This window comes from Oncorhynchus gorbuscha, linkage group LG11 (genome assembly GCF_021184085.1).
Source record: "Oncorhynchus gorbuscha isolate QuinsamMale2020 ecotype Even-year linkage group LG11, OgorEven_v1.0, whole genome shotgun sequence".
NCBI lineage: Eukaryota > Metazoa > Chordata > Actinopteri > Salmoniformes > Salmonidae > Oncorhynchus > Oncorhynchus gorbuscha.
Genome location: NC_060183.1, coordinates 49,365,999 through 49,385,598, shown reverse-complemented (window position 1 = coordinate 49,385,598; position 19,600 = coordinate 49,365,999). Strand labels below are relative to the sequence as shown.

The 19,600-nt window shown below is 43.4% G+C and overlaps 1 protein-coding gene and 1 long non-coding RNA gene across 3 annotated transcripts; both read right to left on the bottom strand.

Moving 5' to 3' along the window:
- Window positions 1-2,807: 2,807 nt before the first annotated feature.
- ska1 (spindle and kinetochore associated complex subunit 1) lies at window positions 2,808-5,890 on the bottom strand. The gene is made up of 7 exons (XM_046368177.1): window positions 5,710-5,890; window positions 4,812-4,903; window positions 4,489-4,613; window positions 4,268-4,365; window positions 3,816-3,950; window positions 3,528-3,697; window positions 2,808-3,329 (listed from the first exon to the last, which is right to left on the bottom strand). Exons 2-7 carry the CDS (start codon window positions 4,897-4,899, stop codon window positions 3,181-3,183), a joined length of 765 nt encoding a protein of 254 aa, XP_046224133.1. The 5' UTR covers window positions 4,900-4,903; window positions 5,710-5,890; the 3' UTR covers window positions 2,808-3,180.
- Window positions 5,891-9,971: 4,081 nt separating this feature from the next.
- On the bottom strand, window positions 9,972-19,418 carry LOC124048860. 2 transcript variants are annotated; one of them, XR_006841321.1, is made up of 5 exons: window positions 18,413-19,418; window positions 17,727-18,011; window positions 17,382-17,578; window positions 16,451-16,621; window positions 9,972-10,024 (listed from the first exon to the last, which is right to left on the bottom strand). It is a non-coding gene; the product is annotated as an uncharacterized LOC124048860 (long non-coding RNA). The 2 variants fall into 2 exon arrangements; XR_006841320.1 differs by having other exon boundaries at window positions 17,727-19,418.
- Between the last annotated feature and the right edge of the window lie 182 nt (window positions 19,419-19,600).

Below are 19,600 nucleotides of genomic sequence, written 5' to 3'. Positions count from 1 at the left end.
AGGCTGTAACACAACAAAATGTGGAAAAAGTCAAGGGGTGTGAATACTTTCTGAACGCACCGTAGTTACAGGCTTGATAACATGTAAGCTCTGTCAAACCCCTCCTTTTAAAGGTCAACCAAAACATGAAGAATGGTCATTCTCAGTACAGTGCTGATAGTTCATCAATGTTAATATAGGGTTAATTAGGGTTAGTGGTGAGGGATGTGTGAAATAGGACTCACACAGGCCACAGAGGTGGAAATGTCACACAGACCGGTTCCCAAGGCAACATGGCGCAACTGGTGGGTGGGGATCCTTGCCATATGGAACACGTCAAATTAGTAAAGGCACATCTGAAGAGGAGCAGAATGACAAAGTTCATCACTCAGTCAATCAGACTTACTGTATCTAACTGAAAAAAAAACGTACGATTCTAGGTAGGCTTTGATCAGAAAATGACATGACCATGCCATTCTACATTTGTATACCCTTTTGCTCACTCTAAACACACTGATCTCATGGATCAACTTCCTGCATCAACTCACAGCATTGAAGGTGACGAGGACGGTGAAGAGTTGCCAGCGTACGGCCTGCTCCACCACAGTGTGGCTGCGAAACCCCTTCAGGGAGGCGTTCTCCACCAGCATCTCTCCACCTCCACACTGTGGTCTCTGCTGCCCCACAGCCTGCGGATGGCTACAGAGGGGAAAGGCCAAATAAGATACACAGGTGGAAAAGGACATAAAGACAGCTAAGTCAGGCATAATGATAGTGATGATTGTGAGGATGACTATGATAACACTAATTGCAAGTACATTTTTGGTGAGGTAGTTTTCCTTAGGCAACCTGTTACCTGTCCATATTCCTCAGAGAGCTCCACCCAGGTGCTTACTTTTCTCACAGCCCTGTTGGTCGCCCCGGTCCAGCAGCAGGTATCGGGGTGACTCTGGGAGGAGTGGCAGGGTGGCAGGCTAGAGCAGGGAGGTCGCACCACTGAAGCCCAGCAACCACTACCACCTGTCCTCTGTCCCCAATAACTCACTGCAAGGACAGAAGGCTATCACATGGCATCACATAGAGTTCGTTCACCACAGGTTAAACTGATAAGCATCCCTGAATGACACACCAGAACCAGACAGCTTACCTGATCCCCAGAAGCTGAGGTGGCTACAGACACAAACCACCATTCCTCACAGCCTTTAAAGGGCACATTACATCACCACATTGGGTGGAGACTGAGGCTAACACACTGGAAAGAACAAACCATATCACAGACACGGTTTGGCAGCATAATTCCTCTAGTGAGATATTAAAAGACAGGTATAAAGATGACCTTGTTTTGTGGCCTACAGTAAAATAATTATATCAATTCATAAGATGAAAATCAGCTGACATGCATTAACGCCGTAGAGGAAATGTCCAACCATGATCATCTCAAAGGACATGGCCGTTTTGCTCAATAGCATCATCACAGCACTGCCAATGACAAACAGGTTGTTCAATAACAGGCATCTCTTTTTGGAAAGTGTGGTGGACAAAATCATCATAATTAATGTTCTACATCAAATAGTAACCACACCTTCATATAAACAGAGGCCTCTGGAGGCCCCAGATGCAGATGATGAAGGATCAGATAAGTTACTTCCCACTGCTCTTAGGAGATCCTATGCCGCTGCCGGCATGTGGTGTTCACCAGCTCCTTTATCAACTGCAGTAACACCAAGAGGGTGTCTGTGACGCTATGGAGGTTGGGTCAGTCAAACATTTATGGTTCTCAAACCATTTCTCATTTTCATTGGCATGTATCCAACTGAAATTGTTAGTTTGTTGAGAAAAAAAGTTATTCAGAGCTATTACACTCATTTCCAAAACAATAAGGTAACAATAACTGCACTAGTTTTTCAAAGCCACATTTATGTTAATACTGACGTAGTCTACTCTTGACATTTTAATACTTTTGATGTGGATTTAACAGTACTCACAGAATTGAGGTCAGGACAGATACACAAAAGTATGTGGACACCTGCTTGTCGAACATCTCATTCCAAAATCATGGTCATTAATATGGAGTTGGTCCCCCCTCTGCTGCTATAACAGCCTCCACTCTTACGGGAAGGCTTTCCACTAGATGTTGGAACATTGCTGCCGGGACTTGCTTCCATTCAGCCACAAGATCATTTGTGAGGTCGGGCACTGAATGTGGGCGATTAGACCTTGCTCGAGGTCGGCTTCACAATTCATCCCAAAGGCGTTTGAAAGGGTTGAGATCAGGTGTTCTGTGCAGGCTAGTGGATCTCGACAAACCATTTTGACCTCGCTTTGTGCACAGGGGCATTGTCATGCTGAAACAGGAAAGGGCCTTGCCCAAAATATTGCCACAAAGTTGGAAGATTGTCATTGTATGCTATAGCATTAAGGTTTTCCTTCACTGGAATAAAGGGGCCTAGCCCAAGCCATGAAAAACAGCCCCAGACCATTATTCCTCCACCACCAAACTTTACATATGACACGGTCTAGGCATGTGACATGTATGTAGCTAGTCCCTAGTTCAACGTAATGTCTTGAACGAGGGCAAATGTGACATCCAAAATAAAAATGCCTAACTGAAACTGGTGAAATGTTAACTTATACAGCTAAAATGAGTAACCAAAAGGATCAAACATCAAATCAAACACACAGTGCCCTTATAAAAATAAATGCACATCCTTGTAGGGAAGAATAAGATACAACTTATTGTGTGCATCAAGTGGTATCTGGAAAGAGATTCTTACACATTGCACACAATTGACATTAATATAATAACTGATCCAAAAGATTTGTTTAACTATTATTTTTTTTAAATATATTTATTGCCTTTCTACCTATATAAAACATGGTTGTTATGGACAAAGTCACATTGATCATCACATTGATGATACAATTCAAATGATTTAATACACACTTTGAATTTAAAAATAAGTTGCATGAATGAAACTACGTTCAAATACTAACCTCCACCCACCCCAAACAATTATTCTTCACTAGGTACATATACGTTGAGCCACAACCACTATTCTCAATATAATTATTTGTTGTATTTTCACCCCTCCCTAGGTCAATATGACAGATGTTGTAGTCGATCATGCTAGAGACAGAGGACAAATCAATATATTCAGATCAAGCTCAGTGACAACCCCCCTTTCTCCATCTCTGCTCCTTTCACAGCAGGACGTAGCGTGTGATACCTCCCCCTCGCTGTTCTCGCAGACGCTGGCAGTGACGCAGCATGCTGAGGATGCTCTGGAAGCGCTTGTCCACCTTCATCTGAGTGAACTCTTTAATATCAGCCTCTACAATGAAAAACAGACCTGTAGGGAACACAGAGGAGTAGTGTGATAGTTTGTTTTCATTAGTATGCAGGTTGTCATAACAATGCCATCTGGGTTAGAGAAGATAATGGCCCTTGTTTAGAGACAATTACTCAATGCAATGACCAACCTTGTTGTGTGTCAAAGGACAGCAAAACAGAGAGCCTTCTTTAGAACAGAGTAGTTTGACTGAGGTACCTTTTGTGTCCTTGTTCTCTTCCTCCTTAAATCGTTGATGAAGCTTGCGTGTGGCATTATTAAGGGTTTTTGCTGGCTGGTTCAAGATCTTGTACTTCCCTGTTACGGCTGTGTTAATGCTTTCCACAGCAGTGTTTAGCTGTTCATATGTCAAACGGCCTTTCATGTACCTAGAGAGAGAGAGAGTTAGAGGAAAGAGATCTTACAATAACAAAAAAGAAAAAAAACATTTAAATAAATAAAGCTGCATTGCAGTATGTGGATATAGTGCTGCTGAGGAAGACTCACTGAGGGATGGTATCAAACTCTGGGCTGGTGATGAATTCCATCTCTCTGATCTGGTTTTTGGAGGTTTTCCTGGTGTGAACCTGCTGGACTGCCTGCACATTCACAGGTCCACTCTGACCCGCAGACCCTTTTCCACTGGGATATCAAAGGAGGGGCAAAATAGAGGACAACATATTTACTTGGTTTGTACTCAGTAGCTTCTCCTCTGGGCTCCCAAGTGGCGCAGCGGTCTAAGGCACTGCATCTCAGTGCTAGAGGTGTCACTACAGATGCTGGTTCGATTCCAGGCTGTGTCACAACCGGCTGTGATTGGGAGTCCCATAGGGTGGCGCACAACTGGCCCAGCGTCGTAACGGTTTGGCCGTCATTGTAAATAAGGTCTTTTCTTAACGGACTTGCCTAGTTAAATAAAAATTTAAAATGACATCCTCCAACACACACACACTCCTTACTGGACTGCTGGCTGTCCCTTCCTGGGCATGTGTGTGGGCATGTTGTCCCTAAGGTTCTTTCCATCCTGCACATCCTCCTCAAAGAATCCCTCTAGTTCCTGTGAAACAAAAAAATAATTTGACACTGACATACAGTACAAATACCATACTTAAAGATATTGCAATCCAGACAAGCTAAAAGGACCCACCTAAAAATGTATTGTGAAGAATGCATGAAATACCTTTAAATGCTTCAGTAGGTCTTTTTGGCGGCCAACACATTTCTCAAACTGGTCAAGGAGTCCATCTATTGCAAGGATATCTTGTCCTATCTTCCCTAGAATGACCCGCTTGTCTTGATCTTTTGCTGAAAGTAGGGAATAATTCATGATAAGTTTAAATTAAATATGCAAAACCATTGAGTTCCTGTTAGCTGAAACAGTGTTTAAATACATGAAATAACAAGCTATATACACACACACACACACACACACACACACACACACACACACACACACACACACACACACACACACACACACACACACACCTCAGTTCATCATACCAATTGTCCGCAGCTCCAAGACACGTCTTGTGGATGAAATCCTGTCATTCAAGTGCAGGGTTATATCCTCAAGCTCACAATGACTCATATTGCTGAAAAAGAAAATGGGAAAAGGCCCAGCTGTTCAATGAAATGAAAAAAGGCACAGGATGGAAGACTTCCTGCTGTTCAGTCAACGTTCATTTTGACATTTGAATCTTGAAGAATGCCTTAGCCTAAATGCCTCATGGGCTTATTAAATGTCTTCCACTATCATAACCCAAAATATAACGGTTCATTACCCCATTGTTTGTTTTTGTTGGCGCTTGATGTCTTATGTGGGGAGGACTAGTTAGGAAGTGGGAATACATAGTCAACCTCCTAGACTGTCAATCCTATCTAGCTCAATATATGCATTTTGAGAGTAGCTGGCTGCATTCAACCACATTGATCATCAATTACGAACACTTACTGACAATTACGGCTGCTTCGCATGATGTATTGTTGCCTCTACCTTATTGCCCTGTGCCAAATACTGTTTGTACCATGTTTTGGGCTGCTACGATGCTATGTTGTTGTCTTATGTCTTTACGTATATAACATAGTGTTGTCTCTTGTCGTGATGCGTGTTTTGTCCTATAATTTCCTTTGGGTTTTTTTAACCCCTGCCACCGTCCCTGCAGGATGCCTTTTGGTAGACCGTCATTTTAAATAAGAATTTGTTCTTAACTGACTTTCCTAGTTAAATAAAGGTTAAATAATATTACTTTTTTTTAAATGTAGTCACAACGATGGCTAGCTAAGTTAGCTAACGTTAACTAGCTAGATAGTTAGCTAGCTTATCTGAATCCACACTGGCTCAACCGCCCAGTTAGTAAAAAACACGTTAAAAATCCAAGTAACAATGAGAGTAATTTACCTAAAGTTAGCAACACGTAGTTGACTGAGTGTTTCCGAGAAAGCTAATGTTCTGTTCTTCAACCTCCCTCACGCGGGCACGATTCGAATTTTACCGCTGTGTTCAGAATGATCACTGCTGCAACGCAGCTGCGCAGCCAACTAGACGGAATGCCCTGCCAATCTTTAAAACAGTAATATTTCCTCAGCCTCATGGCAACATTTGTAGAACAGCATGAGACTGGCTATACATCTGCAAATGGTCTCCCTGCCCCATGGCAACATTTGGAGAATTGCAGTAATTGTTTTCCTAAAACAAAATGTTTTCGTAAAATGTTTAATACGAAACTGCAGTACCCCACTGCAGTACCCCACTGCAGCCATGGCTCTGAATACCCTGATAAATCAACAACCGCGAGGACCCCTCCAGACGAATAGATAAAGCCCCAGTGATGCCTTCGGAAGAAGGAAAAGACGGCGGAAGTGTATGTTGAGCTCGAATGAAGCAGACCATCGAGCTCCAGTGGCAAGAAAAAGTATGTGAACCCTTTGGAATTACCTGGATTTCTGCATAAATTGGTCATACAATTTAATCTGAACTTAATCTAAGTCACAACAATATCAAATCAAAATCAAATCAAATTTATTTATATAGCCCTTCGTACATCAGCTGATATCTCAAAGTGCTGTACAGAAACCCAGCCTAAAACCCCAAACAGCAAACAATGCAGGTGTAAAAGCACGGTGGCTAGGAAAAACTCCCTAGAAAGGCCAAAACCTAGGAAGAAACCTAGAGAGGAACCGGGCTATGTGGGGTGGCCAGTCCTCTTCTGGCTGTGCCGGGTAGAGATTATAACAGAACATGACCAAGATGTTCAAATGTTCATAAATGACCAGCATGGTCAAATAATAATAAGGCAGAACAGTTGAAACTGGAGCAGCAGCACAGTCAGATGGACTGGGGACAGCAAGGAGCCATCATGTCAGGTAGTCCTGGGGCACGGTCCTAGGGCTCAGGTCCTCCGAGAGAGAGAAAGAAAGAGAGAATTAGAGAGAGCATATGTGGGGTGGCCAGTCCTCTTCTGGCTGTGCCAGGTGGAGATTATAACAGAACGTGGCCAAGATGTTCAAATGTTCATAAATGACCAGCATGGTTGAATAATAGTAAGGCAGAACAGTTGAAACTGGAGCAGGAGCATGGCCAGGTGGACTGGGGACAGCAAGGAGTCCTCATGTCAGGTAGTCCTGGGACATGGTCCTAGGGCCCAGGCCAGTTGAAACTGGAGCAGCAGCATGGCCAGGTGGACTGGGGACAGCAAGGAGTCATCATGTCAGGTAGTCCTGGGGCATGGTTCTAGGGCTCAGGTCCTCCGAGAGAGAGAAAGAAAGAGAGAAGGAGAGAATTAGAGAACGCACACTTAGATTTACACAGGACACCGAATAGGACAGGAGAAGTACTCCAGATAAACAAACTGACCCTAGCCCCCCGACACATAAACTACTGCAGCATAAATACTGGAGGCTGAGACAGGAGGGGTCAGGAGACACTGTGGCCCCATCCGAGGACACCCCGGACAGGGCCAAACAGGAAGGATATAACCCCACCCACTTTGCCAAAGCACAGCCCCCACACCACTAGAGGGAAATCTTCAACCACCAACTTACCATCCTGAGACAAGGCCGAGTATAGCCCACAAAGATCTCCGACACGGTACAACCCAAGGGGTGGGGGAACCCAGACAGGCCGACCACAACAGTGAATCAACCCACCCAGGTGACGCATCCCCCCAGGGACGGCACGAGAGAGCCCCAGCAAGCCAGTGACTCAGCCCCCGTAACAGGGTTAGAGGCAGAGAATCCCAGTGGAAAAAGGGGAACCGGCCAGGCAGAGACAGCAAGGGCGGTTCGTTGCTCCAGAGCCTTTCCGTTCACCTTCCCACTCCTGGGCCAGACTACACTCAATCATATGACCCACTGAAGAGATGAGTCTTCAGTAAAGACTTAAAGGTTGAGACCGAGTTTGCGTCTCTGACATGGGTAGGCAGACCGTTCCATAAAAATGGAGCTCTATAGGAGAAAGCCCTGCCTCCAGCTGTTTGCTTAGAAATTCTAGGGACAATTAGGAGGCCTGCGTCTTGTGACCGTAGCGTACGTATAGGTATGTACGGCAGGACCAAATCAGAGAGGTAGGTAGGAGCAAGCCCATGTAATGCTTTGTAGGTTAGCAGTAAAACCTTGAAATCAGCCCTTGCTTTGACAGGAAGCCAGTGTAGAGAGGCTAGCACTGGAGTAATATGATCAAATTTTTTGGTTCTAGTCAGGATTCTAGCAGCCGTATTTAGCACTAACTGAAGTTTATTTAGTGCTTTATCCGGGTAGCCGGAAAATAGAGCATTGCAGTAGTCTAACCTAGAAGTGACAAAAGCATGGATTAATTTTTCTGCATCATTTTTGGACAGAAAGTTTCTGATTTTTGCAATGTTACGTAGATGGAAAAAAGCTGTCCTCGAAATGGTCTTGATATGTTCTTCAAAAGAGAGATCAGGGTCCAGAGTAACGCCGAGGTCCTTCACAGTTTTATTTGAGACGACTGTACAACCATTAAGATTAATTGTCAGATTCAACAGAAGATCTCTTTGTTTCTTGGGACCTAGAACAAGCATCTCTGTTTTGTCCGAGTTTAATAGTAGAAAGTTTGCAGCCATCCACTTCCTTATGTCTGAAACACATGCTTCTAGCGAGGGCAATTTTGGTGCTTCACCATGTTTCATTGAAATGTACAGCTGTGTGTCATCCGCATAGCAGTGAAAGTTTACATTATGTTTTCGAATAACATCCCCAAGAGGTAAAATATAGACAATAGACAAACAGTCTGCTTAAACTAATAAACAATTATACGTTTTCATGTCTTTATTGAACACACCGTGTAAACATTCAGTGTAGGGTCGAAAAAGTATGTGAACCCTTGGATTTAATAACTGGTTGACCCTCCTTTGGCAGCAATAAACTCAACCAACCGTTTTCTGTAGTTGCGGATCAGATCTGCACAATGGTCAGGAGGATCTCTATACTTTGCTCCGTTCATCTTTCCATAGATCCTGACGAGTCTCCCAGTCCCCGTCGCTGAAAAACATCCCCACAGCATGATTCTGCCACCCCCATGCTTCACCATAGGGATAGTGACAGGTTTCCTCCAGACGTGAAGCTTGGAATTCAGGCCAAAGAGTTCAATCTTGGTTTCATCAGACCACAGAATCTTATTTCTCATGGTCTGTGAGTCTTTAGGTACCTTTTGGCAAACTCCAAGCGGGCTGTCATGTGCCTTTTACTGAGGAGTGGTTTCCTTCTGTCCACTCTACCATAAAGGCCTGATTGGTGGAGTGCTGCAGAGATGGTGTCTTTCTGGAAAGTTCTCCCATCTCCACAGAGGAACTCTAGAGCTCTGTCAGTGGTTCTTGGTCACCTCCCTGAAGAAGGCCCTTCTCCCCCGATTGCTCAGTTTGGCCGGGCAGCCAGCTCTAGGATGAGTATTGGTGGTTCCAAACTTCTTCCATTTAAGAATGATAGAGGGCACTGTGTTCTTGGGGACTTTCCATGCTACAGACATGTATTGGTACCCTTCCCCAGTCCTGTGTCTTGACACAATCCTGTCTCGAGGCTCTACGGACAATTCCTTCGACCTCATGGCTTGGTTTTTACACTGACATAGAAACATCAAGAATGATCAATGGAAACCGGATGCACCTGAGCTCAATTTCGAGGCTCATAGCAAAGGGTCTGAATACTTATGTAAATAAGGTATCAAGGTTTTCAATTAAATTAATTTGGTAAAATGTAATGTTGTTTTGAGGTGTTAAATGGTGAAGTATGCGCTGAGAAAAGTGGAGTCTATCAGAGTGACCAGGAGTGGTCTTATTTTGATTCATTGTATTTATTAAGAACAGTGGAAGATTGCAGTGAGCCTCAAAATAATCCTTACATCCAAAGAAGTTTTGTGTTTTGAACTTCGGAGTAGAGCACCCGTCAAAGGACTCATCTCAGGGGTGACGACAGATATTCAGGTTGAATACCCGAAGAACATTCCTGGTGTGGTTGGTGCCCGTCGTCTGACCCGCTGGGTCAATGGAGAAAAATAATTAAGTCTGTCGGTCTGGTTGTTTTTTGATGAAAAGCAAATACCTACGCATGTGAAGCTTGGTTATGTAAGATACGCCGTAAGAGCTTTCGTTCCCAAACCACTGTAGTGTAAAAATTGTAAAGGATTTGTCCATGTTGTCCTGGGACTGAGGCAGTCATGTCCTCTATAGAGTCCTTAACGCTCGATGACGTACAATGTCCTGCAACATACATAAAGGTGACATCATTTTACAATTGGGCATATAAACTCACATCTAGTGTATGAGCAACACAAGCTCAACGGAAGCACACAAAAAAAGCACATAGCCTGGGTATGGCGGGTAACGTTAGCAAAATGCTTGTGTGTAAACAGTTTCCCCCTCCTCACTGACCTTGTGACAGCAGTCCTCTCCCTGCCTATCATTATAGGGGTTGCATTTGATGTCGTGCAACATGACCATATAGGCTGAGGTCAGGTTGATGCCCAGGCCTCCAGCCTTCGTACACATTAAGTACTCAATGATGTCAGCTCTGTCTTGCACTGGCCAATTCAAATTATTCTACAAGAGGATGGGAGGGACTTGGGAACTAAATAATCAGTTTGCTACCCCCCCATTGACATAAAGAGATGGGGGGGGGTGGATAAAGAAATTTCAAAAGACTTCAGTCTGCATTACCAACATTCATCTTGGCCAAACAGTTAATCTCACCTACAAAACTCAAACCACCAAAACAATTTATACATGTCTCAAAATAAGCTCGTTCGACCATAACACTGGCAACAATTTTCACTCAGAAAGCATACATTGTCACTCATAACACACTGACCTAAAAAACACTAACAGGGAGCATTACATAAATTAACTTTTCTCTTTTAAGTTTGAATGATTTTTCACATAAATCAGTATTTCATTACAGAATAAGAATAACACCTTTTCATTTTATTGACTATAGTATATGTAACAAGAATTAATTAGAAATGCAGCAATTTGCTTCAATATACTTTTTTTTCTCTATATCTTTGCATATAGTAATTTACTTGTGAAAAATAAAAATTTGAAACAAAAAACAAATTCCTGAAATTCCAGGGCTGCAATAATAATTACAAAAAACATGTATCACCGCCTGGTACAGCAACTGCTCCGCCCACAACCACAAGGCTCTCCAGAGGGTAGTGAGGTCTGCACAACGCATCACCGGGGGCAAACTACCGGCCCTCCAGGACACCTACACCACCCGATGTCACAGGAAGGCCATAAAGATCATCAAGGACAACAACCACCGAGCCACTGCCTGTTCACCCTGCTATCATCCAGAAGGCGAGGTCAGTACAGGTGCATCAAAGCAGGGACCAAGAGACTGAAAAACAGCTTCTATCTCAAGGCCATCAGACTGTTAAACAGCCACCACTAACATTGAGTGGCTGCTGCCAACATACCGACTCAACTCCAGCCACTAATAATGAAAATTGATGTAAAAAATGTATCACTTGCCACTTTAAACAATGACACTTAATATAATGCTTACATACCCTACATTACCCATCTCATATGTATATACTGTACTCTATATCATCTACTGCATCTTTATGTAATACATGTATTACTAGCCACTTTAAACTATGCCACTTTGTTTACATACCCTACATTACTCATCTCATATGTATATACTGTACTCGATACCATCTACTGCATCTTGCCTATGCCGTTCTGTACCATCACTCATTCATATATCTTTATGTACATATTCTTTATCCCTTTACACTTGTGTGTATAAGGTAGTAGTTGTGGAATTGTTAGGTTAGATTACTCGTTGGTTATTACTGCATTGTCGGAACTAAGAGCACAAGCATTTCGCTACACTTGCATTAACATCTGCTAACCATGTGTATGTGACAAATAAAATTTGATTTGATTTGTATTGTATAATCACTCATACTGTACAGTACTGTGAAGGTTCTAGTTATCCCTCTCTCCTGCATTTGGCCACAAGTTCTCAACAACATCACATCTTATGTCTTCTCTGGCGATGCATCTTGGAAAGTGTCTTCTGGAATGTCTAATCCAACCCTGGCAGTCTTCAGGAGAAGTGTCTCCACACCCTCGCAGTCTTCAGGAGAAGTGTCTCCACACCCTGGCAGTCTTCAGGAGAAGTGTCTCCACACCCTGGCAGTCTTCAGGAGAAGTGTCTCCATACCCCCGCATTCATGGCATCCAGTAAGGACATCTGGTCATGTGGATGGTGGTCATAAACCTTCCTCCTCCACGCTGAGAAAAACTCCTCTATGGGGTTTAGGAAGGGGGAGTATGGAGACAGGAATAGTACTGACATCCTGGGATGTGCATCAAACAAGTCTGTGACTGCAGCAGAGTGGTGGAATATCACATTATCCCACACAACAACGAAGGTAGGGGAGTTTCTTGCCCCTCTCTCCTCCACTGGCACAAGTCGATTATGCAGGTCATCCAGAAAATAAATGAGCCTCTCTGTATTGTAGGAGCCAATGAGTGGTATGTGACACAGCAAACCATCATTGGACAGTGCTGCACACATTGTGATGTTAGCTCCTCTCTGGCCTGGGACATCCACGGTCAGCACAACGATGTGCAGTTTGCCTGACTTCCATCTCCATTACTCTCTAAAATACAGTAAATCCACAGTTTTACAGTACTTTACATTATGCATACCTGTGTATGTACCATGTTTTGGTTATTGAACAGACAACTTCCCTGGACATATTGATAGCGGAGTTCTTTCACACGTTCACTGTTTCATCCTTATTTTATGTTTCTCTAGGACTCTGGCAATTGTCGTTGTGCTGACCGTATTCACATTCCCAAAAGTGATATTATCTGCCAGCACTCTGTCCCAAATTTCTAGCAGTTTTGTGGTCAACAATGGCAATTTCCTGTGCATCTGATAATATTCTGCCTCTCCCTCCGGTGGGAGGCCACCCTTGGATCCTACTGAAAAACACAAAACAATCAATATATTTCAAAATGTCAGTACAGGTAAAAATGTGAACATACTGTAATATGTAGTTCAATTATCATTGAAGGATGCACATCTCACCTGTTGTTTTTACGGAAAATTCGTACTATTGATAAAACTGTTAAATGCTGCAGATTTGGTTGCACTCAGAGAAGAGAGGCTGGTTTACAACATGGTCAATAATTGTGGCTCTTATCTCGCCAGAGACCCCGCTCTTGGTCTTCCTCTCCTTTGTCCTCCATACATTCTCCCTCTCCCTGTCACTCTTCTTTCCCCACCAACCTGTCTTCCTTGATTCATGTTTCCGAACTAAATCATTCCGAAGCCATCTTCTTTTGTCTGTTTGGTAACGAGACTAAAAACAGGATACGTGAGTAGGCTTTCAGCTGAAATTGCCATCAGCTGTGTTTAGAATGATTAAATATTCTGCTGAGATTTTCTATATGTTTCAATCTGGCTACTGCAGAAATGCACGACCTTTGCCATCATTCTGTTTTGAATGTGTTTTTAACAGTTTTGGAAACAGTATTTGAAAACATGTGCTACAAATATATAGTTTTGCAGGTGGTGGAGTATGAATGAGAAAAGAGTTCATGGATTTCGGAGAATGTGGTCATTGAATGCATTTTGTGTGAAAGCAATGAAAAATGATTCACAGATTGGTCCACATACACTTCTGTTTCACTGACTGTGTGAAGAGTTTTGACAATGTGACTTCAGTTTTGACCAATTGCTGTTAGCCAATTTGAAAAACTAGGGACAGAGTACAACGCCCTGATTCATCAGACAATTTCTACCTGTCAGACATGGGTGAATCGAATGTAGCGATGCTTCACGTGCTTCGGGAACATCTCCTAGAATGTCCAGCATCATGGTGAACTGGCTGAAAAGCACCACTCTATCCCCCTGACAGAGGAACACAGTCACTGTGATTAATGACTACTGGACTGGAGGGATCAGAGAGAAATGTGGTTATCTGCATGTTAGAAGAGGAAAAGCCAAGGAAAGAGTGATTGTGATTGAGAGCAGGGAGAAGATGGAGTGTCTGACAAAGGTAGAGGAGCGGGGAATAAAAGAGTGACTGGTTTTATGGGGGGGGGGAGAAACCCCCAGGGAGGGCGATGGAGAAGGCTATAGCTGGTTCATTACAGGTGAGGCATACTAGCGCATAATAAAGAAGCTGTCTCCATTTGTTCAACTTCCACTCCACTTTCACACCTTGTTTTTGAGAGAGGTCAGAAGCTGTGTGAGCAGACTGAGTTTTCCTGAGTCCAGGAGCATGTCTGTGTTCAGCTGATAGTCTTGTACGGACAGGTACTGCAGACAGAGCCAGTGCAGCTCAAAGTCTGTCATGACGTCCATATCCTCCTTGGTCAGCACTGGGTCTGCGTCACGGTGGGTCGGGTCAAGAGTCAAAGCAATTACAGACTGACCAAAACACACTGTAATACCCTTAGCTTCCAGAAGCCCCATCAACAGCAGTTGCTGTAGTGGTAGCAGTAGACAAAACAGCAGTAACTTTAATATTAGTGGTAGTGGAGGTAGAACTGCCAATAGCAGTTACAAACTCATTCAATAACTGTAATTATCTTAAAACAGGTAAGTGTTCAGGCTTGACCTTGAGCATGAGTCACTCATAGCAGGCAGTTTAGTAGTGGTATAATGCTACCGGTGCAGCAGTGGATGATTGACCATCTTTTTCAACTGTTTTTATTTATTTCACCTTTATTTAACCAGGTAGGCCAGTTGAGAACAAGTTCTCATTTACAACTGCGACCTGGCCAAGATAAAGCAAAGCAGTGTGACACAAACAACACAGAGTTACACATGGAATAAACAAACATACAGTGAATAATTCAATAGAAAAAGTCTATATACAGTGTGTGCAAATGAGGTAGGATAAGGGAGGTAAGGCAATGAATAGGCCATAGTGGCAAAATAATTACAATATAGCAATTAAACACTGGAGTGATAAATGTGCAGAAGATGAGTATCATCCCATTGGTCAGTTCTCTCTCTGAAGACACATGGACACATGCTATGGTCTTAAATCAGTTAATCTGTGCATCTTAAAATTAAACTTGTTTGGCGTTTTAGTATTCCCTCAAGTATATTATCACTTTTCAAATGACCAAGATACCTTTCTCTCATTATTCCTCTCCCTAACATACTCTCTCCATTGGTGAATCCCTACAGCTTCTGCATCAAGGTGATGTAGAGCTGCTGCTTCTTGTCACTCATGGCCCAGAATGTTGGTCATACACTAGACAACTTCTAAAATCTTAACTTACGTCAGCATTTCCCCCCCTATGACAACGGAGAAAAGCATGGCAGGATCAACTGGGGAATCATTGTGCATTGTGAGCACCCACGTCCTGGGGCTGAGGATGGACGGAATGAAACATTTGGGACAAGGAAATCAGGAAATGTGAGCACGTCCAAGTTGTTAAGATTTTAGAAGTTGAGGCTATCTCCATTTTAAAATAGTACATTTCCTTCTTCTTCATTGGCTGATTGCTCCCAACTCATAGGAATCCCCACCCAGTTGACTATTTTAAGATAGTGGAAGCCCTCAATGCCAAAACATATTACATCTCTCTCTCATCAGTGCATTCGTAACAACCTAACCATTATGCAACTTCTATTCAATCAAATAAGCCTCATGGAGCAAATGAGCAATTCAGTGTTTTGTTGACCAGTTTTGACACTCTCTCATCTCTCTCTCACTCACTCCCCATACAAAAATTCCTCACTTTGTGGGTTTATTTTCGTGGACAGATTTTGGGCAGAGTAAAATCTATCACTTCACCTCTTCCTCTCTGCTGTTTCAACCAAGATGACCAATGAAAGCCCTCCCTCTCCCGGTGCCTCTAGCAATGAACTGATGTTGATGGCCAAGAGGTGGCAGTAGAGCAGCGAAGCTCATGTTCTTCAGCTCATGCTCAGCGTTCTGAGCTTTCGGGACAGGCTGCGGTCATTTGGCGATAGTCAGAGCGTAGCTGGCAGCAGACACACGGCAGCTCAAGGAGCCACACAAGGTTCCCACAAGTAGTCTGTGAGGCATGGCAACCACTTGACTACCATGAATAATGAATGAGTCACAGGTTCAGCTTACAAAGACCTTTTCAGGTTCAGTCAAACGCTGAATATATTATCATTATTGGAGTGTTAGCAGAAACCTGGCTGGGGTGACTTACACGGCTGATGGTTTTACAAGATCTCCACTAATTCCCCTGGATATTTCCAGAGGCACTTAGGCTAAGTGTCTCGCTCAGAAGACACCCAGCAGTTAGCTAACACAGTAGGATGTGAACCTGTAGTCTAATAGACTCAAGTGTACTTCTGTGTATAGTCATTCTTACATAATCGTCATTCTTCGATTTTGGACTTACGGGAAATTATTATGTTGTAGTCGACCCATTTGTTGAGAATATCATATCGAAAGAACCTGCCATCCTCCACAGACCATATACACACACACACACACAATATAAATAGGACAATCTAAACTGAATCTATATTTGGGAATCCTTTCACTTCTGGTGACTTAAACCAACAGGTTGAAATCTGTATAATCAAATCAATGTTAAGCCTTAACCATGATGGCGACAGTATGATGTGTCCCACCACTCAGAATGAACAGATGAGTCACTCACCATAGTACACCAGAGAAGCAAGACCGAACTAACAGCTGATTGAAGACGGGACAGCCGGGCATTTGTGCAGTTGACTCTGTTTCCATGGTAACGTGGATTCTCTACAATTGTTGTTCCTTGCTTTAACAACGAAACAGGAACGAGATGGCCTGGATGGTCTTCCCCCAAACCCTGCCAACAGAAGACAGGAGGTGGTTCATTTACAAACACTGATTTACAGAGACTGGATTAGCACAACAAAAAGAGAGCCCCGCTTCCCAATCACATTAACACAGGATTTCATCTGTTGTCATGCCATGTGTGCCGAGTCTCAGAGGAGCTGAAATAAACTGTTGGAGACTGGTCAGGAATAACAACTCGCCATTTCATCAGCAAGGATTCCACTCAGGTTGTTCTGGTATAGCAGAGTCAGACAATTTTGACCAATTAGCTGATAAGGCTTCAACTGGAACCAGGAGAGGTCAAAGTAACAGAAGGATGTGTGTGTGTGTGTGTGTGCGTTCAAAACTGCCTATGTACATCAAATCAAATCAAATTTTGTTGGTCACATACACGTGTTTAGCAGATGTTATTGCGGGTGTAGCGAAATGCTTGTGTTTCTAGCTCGAACAGTGGAGTAATATCTAATAATTTCACAACATATACCCAATACACACAAATCTAAGTAAAGGAATGGAAGTAAGAATAGTTATTTCCGGCTGTATGTAATAACACAAAAATGTTCTGGATTAACAATGTAAGGAATAATACATAAAAATAAAAAAAAATACTGCATAGTTTACCAAGAACTAAAAGCAAGGCAGCCCTCTCTGTCGGTGCCATTATCAATTATTTACATTTTTAGATTGTGTTTGTCTATGAAAATCATTCTACATAAATATCTGAATGTGTATGTCAATGAGATGAGTATAAAACCAGCAGCTAAACCCACTTGCTGTTGAAGATCTCAGGCTGTTTATGGAAGCCCTTGTCCCTCTCCACCGCTTGAGTCACGTCCTGCATCATCTTGTTGGTGATGTTCTCACACTTGGTCAAGAGGCTGCGCGCCACGTCCTGTTCCCTCAGGACCACACAATAGCCCTGCACCAGGTCAGTGGAGAGGCCGTTCCCTCCGTCGAGAACAGCCACCTGAGGGTACACACACACTTTAGACCAATTAGCTAGTAAGGCTTCAACTGTAACTTGGAGAGGTCATAGTAACATAGGGAATTCAGTAATGAATCACGATGAAAAGAAAACTGTGTGTGGGTTCATACAGGTTTTTTGTGCCACTCACCAGATTCTCCCACCCGTTAAATAGGCGAAGCTCGACAATCTTCTGGGCCTTCTTCACAGAGCAGCCAGAGATGAGACAGCTCAGCCGGCGATGCCTCCTGGAAAAACCAGAGGATCTGGCCCTTCACATTAGACCCTGTTCCAACCTCCTGATCTGAGCCCGAGGCATCCAAGTTCCATCTCCATGCCCTCAGCAGACACATCAAAGTCATCACTGGCCTCGTCCTCAGAGCTGGTGCCTGGATCTGGAATCATCTTCCTCCTTTTGTCTGCTCCTTCTGGCAGCCTATTGAAGGTCTTAATTATGCTCCCATTGGTAGGCTTGTGAGGTAGTGATGGGGGATGACCAGGGAGTTTGGCTGCTTGGGCTGCCTGGCATGCTGAGGTTTAGGGGGGGGAAACTAGCTGATGATGATGCCTGGGTGTCCTCTTGACTGGACCTCTCTAAGGAAGGAAAAATAATCCGCCTACAGGACCTGGGAGGGAATTTGGGCTACCTATTGCCTCAAATACTTTTTTCTCAAATAAATCCAATTGATGCTATTCTTTTAACACATGAAACTATAGGGCTACAAGACAGCGAAGGATTTAACTAGTTACCTAAAATAATGTACATGTTTTTGTTTTGTATAAACAGGCACACATAACAGACACATACACATGCACCATGAAACACAAAACTCTCACCCTCCTCTGAAAACTTGCACAGTGCTTATAGGATTTCCTCAAAATGTCCACCATGCTCCAGAAGTGGTTCTCTAAGCTCTTGTGTGCATGCAAGATAAGACAAATAGACACCGTTGTAAACCAAAAGCACACATTTTTTGTCAAAATAATTATTCATATGCAGCTCCCACATTTCAAACAATTTTGGTTCACATTTGCCAACATTTAGGATATTGATGAATGTTTTGTGGAACTGCAGTGACAGAGAACACAGGCACTGTAGAGAGGGATTCTACAGCCTTAGTCTGTAGAATGGGGAACTTAGTCTGCAGCTCTTCCAGCTGGGCTCTGGACCCTCGTCCTCAGAAACATCTGTTTGGTTGGACAAAAACACACTGGCGCGTGAATTCCGAAGGCAGACAGGCCAATTAGAGTGTGAGCTCCTCCCCACGCAAGCCTACCCCTCTGTACTGGAGATGACAAATAACAAATGAACAAGCAAGATGGCAGTATATCATCTTGGTCAGGGAAATAAACCACTAACCTCAAGGTCAAAACTCCAGGTGGGGCACAGGGCTCTTGTGCACTTGAGCGCGGCACTTTAGCCAGATTACTTCAGTAAATCTCTAGCTCAACACAGATGACTCACACATCAGGTGTAAACTGAGTATGCACTCCCACCCTGGTTTGGGGGTGTCATGGAGGCTGAAGGAGGTATTGGACTGCAGTCATGTGGACTCTAGGACCGGGATGATACCAGTATTGTAATATTTTTTCCAACGCACAAATGTGCCACTGGATTACAACATGATGTGTGTTTCCAGCATTAGGGCTGTTTTCCTAAAGAAGTTAAATCTGCTTTGTGTTTTGTTTCCTTGCCTCGATACCAACAGTATTGCGATACTGGTATTGTCCTGGCCCTAGTGGACTCACCACTAAATCTTCCTGGAGGGCTGGTTTCTTGCTGGAGTTGGATGCCCCACTCTCCTGGGAGCTGTTACACACCTCTAGTCTCCTCTTACGGGCTGGGTCTAAAACAGGACATTAAGGGGGGCATATTAACACACCATGAACATCACCACACTGTCTCTAGTTTGTGTTGCTGGGAATAGAAACCCCAGAGATGAATTGCACTTATCTCAACTTATCTTTCATGTCTACGTTTCACTAACTCATTGAATTCCATGTCACAGAACATGACACAGAAAA

Excerpts from the sequence above, each read along its gene's own strand:
- ska1 (XM_046368177.1), bottom strand. The coding sequence starts at position 4,899 with ATGAGTCATTGTGAGCTTGAGGATATAACCCTGCACTTGAATGACAGG. Across the intron at positions 4,366-4,488 it reads ACCTACTGAAGCATTTAAAG|GAACTAGAGGGATTCTTTGA; the intron begins GTATTTCATGCA and ends TTTGTTTCACAG. Across the intron at positions 3,698-3,815 it reads GAGTTTGATACCATCCCTCA|GTACATGAAAGGCCGTTTGA; the intron begins GTGAGTCTTCCT and ends CTCTCTCTCTAG.